General features: G+C 43.8%; 2 protein-coding genes across 2 annotated transcripts; both read left to right on the top strand.

Annotated features, from left to right (window-relative positions):
- Positions 1–355: 355 nt before the first annotated feature.
- LOC136856706 (tropomyosin-like) lies at positions 356–1264 on the top strand. The gene has a single exon (XM_067134766.1). The coding sequence runs from the start codon at positions 356–358 to the stop codon at positions 1262–1264; it is 909 nt and encodes a 302-aa protein (XP_066990867.1).
- LOC136856705 (putative leucine-rich repeat-containing protein DDB_G0290503) lies at positions 1264–2805 on the top strand. Its single transcript, XM_067134765.1, has one exon. It carries the CDS (start codon positions 1264–1266, stop codon positions 2803–2805), a length of 1542 nt encoding a protein of 513 aa, XP_066990866.1.
- The last annotated feature ends 3000 nt before the right edge of the window (positions 2806–5805 follow it).

Here is a 5805-nt window from a genome sequence, read left to right as displayed (position 1 = left end):
ACAAATCCGAAGCAATGCAATGATGACTCTGAAGGATGTGGAAGTCCCCGGAACTCCTCCTTGAAGCGAGTGCCGAATCCATTTTCCTGATAGTCTCTGGACTCGACGTCTTCCAGGCTGTGAGGCGTTAAGAGGAATTCCTGAAGACCTCGTAAGGGTCAAATCTCAAACATCTCCTTAAAAACCCCCCTCAGGACAACCACATCCTGAAGACAAACCGGAGTCCGCAAATCTTCTCTGAAGGCATAAGGAGCCACAAGGACTCGAGGATTCAGGGAAAACCCACATCGTAGCAAGTGGCAGATTTTGAAACTATGCTTTTCGCCTCGAGCGTGTGTTAGGTACATCGCTTATCATGAGTACTTTCATTTGTGACATTGTTAGTTTTGCAAAGTTTGTTTTGCTTAGGCAGTTTCCTAATATTTGTGGCTACGGGACTCGCCGTAGTAATATTATCGATGATACTTGTGGCTACGTGATTCCCCGTTGTAATATTGTTCTAAAATTGGCTCTGTTCATCGGAACAGTGTTTACTCTTATAAATATCGATCGGAAGATCAAATCTTTGAGGAATGGAACGACGGAACTGAGACGACCCAAGCACAAGGACGACAATGATGAACACAATAACGACAACAATAGCGCAGTGTCGGCTCTGAAGGAGTTTTATGAAAGGAAGTTCGACGATCTCGGAATGGAAATTCAGCTGCTTCAGAGTGAAAATTCACGATTGCGAGCGACGCTGATGGAAAAGGAGGACTTGTTCGATCAAATGGCTGCAGACACCGACGGCTTGAGACGAAAGGTTATCGAGAACTTCAAAGGAAGGATGGAACAAAGATCTCCCTTGCCCAGCAGATCTTTCCAAGAAGAGGAAGACGACTTTTCGGTTCTCACTCTTCGGCAACGGATGGACAGACTGGATCAGGAGAACCATCAACTGAGGAAGGAAAATACTGAACATGAAGCGAAGATTGAAGATTTGGAGAAGGAAGTTGTGGACTTTGTGAAACAAAATGAAAATATTAAAACGGAATTTGAAAAGGAAAGAGGTGAAATTAAAAACGAATTAGAAAGCAAGATCCGTCACCTTATGCAAGATCTCAGTGACATTCATATGAGAATGGACAGACAGTTTGAAATGTGTAAGCATGAGGTGATTGAAAAGGATGAGAAAATACAAGACTTGGAAAAAGAAATCCAGAAATTAGCTGAGGAAAAAATGGAAGTTAAAACGAAATGGAAAGCAAAGTTCGTCACCTAATGCAGGAGCTCAGTATCCTTCATATGAGAAAGGACAGACACATTGAAATGTGTAAACAAGAAGTGATTGAAAAGGAAGAGAAAATACAAAGTTTGGAGAATACAGTCCGCAATTTACTTGAAGAAAACAAGAAAATAAAAAGTGAAATGGACCACAAAGTAAATGACCTTAGGCATGAGCTCAGTGGCCTGCAGGATCTGAATAAGGAAAAGGATTTGGAGACTGAAAGGTTTAAAAAAGAAATAATTGAATATGGAGAGAGGATTCAAGGTCTGGAGGAGGAGGTCATCCACTTAAAAGAAGAAAATCGGGAAAGGGAAGCTGAAATGGAGAAGGAGAGAAACGACCTTAAAGAAGAACTGAACAGCCTCCACTCTATGAACATGAAAAAGGAGGAGGAGACGGAACTGTTTAAAAAAGAAATATCTGAAAACAGGAAAACGATTCATGTTTTGGAGAATGAGGTCCTCAACTTGATAGACGAAAAGAACAGCATGGAAACTAAATTGGAAAATGAAATAAACGACTTCAGAGAAGAACTAAGCATCCTGCAAGATATGAATATGGAAAAGGACGAGGAGATGGAATTGTTTAAAAAAGAAGTAACTGAATGTTGGGAAACGATTCATGGTTTGGAAAATGAGGTCATCGAGCTCATGGAGGAAAATCAGAAGATGAAAACGGAAACGCAAAAGGAAATAAACGACCTCAAAGAAGAACTGAACAGCCTTCACTCTATGAACATGGAAAAGGAAGAGGAGACGGAACTGTTTAAAAAAGAAATAACTGAAAACAGAAAAACGATTCATGTTTTGGAGAATGAGGTCCTCAACTTGATAGACGAAAAGAACAGCATCGAAACTAAATTGGAAAATGAAATAAACGACTTCAGAGAAGAACTGAGCAACCTGCAAGATATGAATATGGAAAAGGACGAGGAGATGGAATTGTTTAAAAAAGAAGTAATTGAATGTTGGAAAACGATTCATGGTTTGGAAAATGAGGTCATCGAGCTCATGGAGGAAAATCAGAAGAGGAAAACGGAAACGCAAAAGGAAATAAACGACCTCAAAGAAGAACTGAGCAACCTCCAATCTATGAATATGGAAAAGGACGCGGAGATGGAACAGTTTAAAAAAGAAACAATTGAATATGAAAAAACGATTTATGGTTTGGAAAATGAGGTCATTGAGTTGATGAAAGAAAATCAGAGGAGGAAAACTAAATTGGAAAAGGAATTAAATGACTTCAAAGAAGAGTTGATCAAAGACTTTGACTTGGGACCTGAAACACAAGAAGAGGAAGATGAAAGCAGGACGGCACAGCAAGAACACTCTCTACGTCACGAGGAAGAAGAAGCAAAATTAATAAGTGAAATAGAAAAGGAAATAGAAAAATTTAAAGAGGACCAAGAAAAAATAAAGAAACAGTTACAGGATCAAGGGAGAAAGAGAGAGACAATGGGACAGATTATACAAAATCTTGCGCATAAAAATGGTAACAAAAAGAGGAACAAGAAATCTTCACTGCACAGAAGATGAACCTGAGGAAGCAGATGATGACGATCCAGAAGAAGAACAAGAATAAGACCTGGACCTGGAGTGGAAGAACCGAACCTGAAGAACTAAACACCGCCTGGAACACTGGGCTTGGAATGGAAAAGCCGGACCTGAAGAGCTAGACACCTCCTGGAACACTGGGCCTGGAATGGAAAACCCGGACCTGAAGAGCTAGATACCGCCTGGAACTGTCCCCGAGGCTGGCAAATGGACAGTGGTCGGCCCCCCAACCGCTGTACTTTCACCGGCCTCATACACAGTTCCAAGTGCTGTTCTGCTCTTCAGTTCTGGGTCCTCCATTCCATTCGCAGGACCTGGCTCTTTCAGTTCAGGGCCCTCCATTCCAGCGGTTCCCCCCCCCGCTGTCCATTCACCAGCCTCGAGTTCCAGGCATGTTATGCTCTTCAGTTCAGGGCCCTCCATTCCATGGCCAGTGGATGTCCAGTGGTCCCCCCACCGCTGTCCATTCACCAGCCTCGAGCACAGTTCCAGGCATGTTATGTTCTTCAGTTCTGGTTCCTCCATTCCAGGGTAAGTGAATGTCCAGTGGTCGCCCACTGCTGTCCATTCGCCAGCCTCCAGTACAGTTCCAGGCATGTTATGCTGTTCAGTTCTAATAATTTAATGCCTCCATCATCGAACCTGGATTTCTGCCCACCTTTTGAGTGTTGGCCTAGACCTCCTTAAGTAAATCTGTAGCAGCTGGGCCAATTTAAGGTTGGGTATACCAGTTCAAGACATAGGCAATCTCTAGCATGGTAAGTTAATGCCTCTGTCATCGAACCTAGATTTCTGCCCACCTTTTGAGTGTTGGCCTAGACCTCCTTAAGGAAATCTGATGCAGTTGAGCCAATTTAAGGTTGGGTATACTAGTTCAAGACGTAGGCAACCTCTAGCATGGTAAGTTAATGCCTCCGTCATCGAACCTGGATTTCTGCCCACCTTTTGACTGTTGGCCTGTAGCAGCTGAGCCAACTTAAGGTTGGGTATACCAGTTCGAGACATTGGCAACCTCTAGCATGGTAAGTTAATGCCTCTGTCATTGAACCTGGATTCCTGCCCACCTTTTGAGTGTTGGCCTAGAACCTCCTTAAGGAAATTTGTAGCAGCTGAGCCAATTTAAGGTTGGGTATACCAGTTCGAGACATAGGCAACCTCTAGCATGGTAAGTTAATGCCTCCGTCATTGAACCTGGATTGCTGCCCACCTTTTGACTGTTGGCCTAGACCTCCTTAAGGAAATTTGTAGCAGCTGAGCCAATTTAAGGTTGGGTATACCAGTTCAAGACATTGGCAACCTCTAGCATGGTAAGTTAATGCCTCTGTCATCGAACCTGGATTTCTGCCCACCTTTTGAGTGTTGGCCTAGACCTCCTTAAGGAAATTTGTAGCAGCTGAGCCAATTTAAGGTTGGGTATACCAGTTCGAGACATAGGCAACCTCTAGCATGGTAAGTTAATGCCTCTGTCATCGAACCTGGATTGCTGCCCACCTTTGAGTGTTACTGGCCTGTCCCTCCTTAAGGAAATCTGTAGCAGTTGAGCCAATTTAAGGTTGGGTATACCAGTTCAAGACATTGGCAACCTCTAGATGGTAAGTTAATGCTCTGTCATTAACCTGGATTTCTGCCCACCTTTTGAGTGTTGGCCTAGACCTCCTTAAGGAAATCTGTAGCAGTTGAGCCAATTTAAGGTTGGGTATACCAGTTCGAGACATAGGCAACCTCTAGCATGGTAAGTTAATGCCTCTGTCATCGAACCTGGATTGCTGCCCACCTTTTGAGTGTTGGCCTAGACCTCCTTAAGGAAATCTGTAGCAGTTGAGCCAATTTAAGGTTGGGTATACCAGTTCGAGACATAGGCAACCTCTAGCATGGTAAGTTAATGCCTCTGTCATTGAACCTGGATTGCTGCCCACCTTTTGAGTGTTGGCCTAGAACCTCCTTAAGGAAATCTGTAGCAGTTGAGCCAATTTAAGGTTGGGTATACCAGTTCGAGACATAGGCAACCTCTAGCATGGTAGCAATGCCTATGTCATTGAACCTGGATTGCTGCCCACCTTTTGACTGTTGGCCTATCCTCCTTAAGAAATTTGTAGCCTGGCCAATTTAAGGTTGCCCATACTTTTCAGTGTTGGCAACCTCTCATGGTAAGTTAAATTGAACCTGGATTGCTGCCCACCTTTTTGACTGTTGGCCTAGACCTCCTTAAGGAAATTTAGCAGGTTGAGCCAATTTAAGGTTGGGTATACCAGTTCGAGACATAGGCAACCTCTAGCATGGTAAGTTAATGCCTCCATCATCGAACCTGGATTTCTGCCCACCTTTTGAGTGTTGGCCTAGACCTCCTTAAGGAAATCTGTAGCAGCTGAGCCAATTTAAGGTTGGGTATACCAGTTCAAGACATAGGCAACCTCTAGCATGGTAAGTTAATGCCTCCGTCATTGAACCTGGATTGCTGCCCACCTTTGAGTGTTGGCCTAGACCTCCTTAAGGAAATCTGTAGCAGCTGGGCCAATTTAAGGTTGGGTATACCAGTTCAAGACATAGGCAATCTCTAGCATGGTAAGTTAATGCCTCTGTCATCGAACCTAGATTTCTGCCCACCTTTTGACTGTTGGCCTAGAGACCTCCTTAAGGAAATCTGTAGCAGCTTTGAGCCAACCTTAAGGTTGGGTATACCAGTTCAAGACATAGGCAACCTCTAGCATGGTAAGTTAATGCCTCTGTCATCGAACCTGGATTGCTGCCCACCTTTTGAGTGTTGGCCTAGACCTCCTTAAGGAAATCTGTAGCAGTTGAGCCAACTTAAGGTTGGGTATACCAGTTCAGACATAGGCAACCTCTAGCATGGTAAGTTAATGCCTCTGTCATCGAACCTGGATTCTGCCCACCTTTTGAGTGTTGGCCTAGACCTTGGCAACTCTAAGGAAATGCTGTAGAACCTGGAGCCAACCTTTTGAGGTTGGGTCCTTACCAGTTCGA

This window comes from Macrobrachium rosenbergii, chromosome 36 (assembly GCF_040412425.1).
Source record: "Macrobrachium rosenbergii isolate ZJJX-2024 chromosome 36, ASM4041242v1, whole genome shotgun sequence".
Lineage (NCBI taxonomy): Eukaryota > Metazoa > Arthropoda > Malacostraca > Decapoda > Palaemonidae > Macrobrachium > Macrobrachium rosenbergii.
This window is presented reverse-complemented; position numbering and strand designations above follow the sequence as displayed.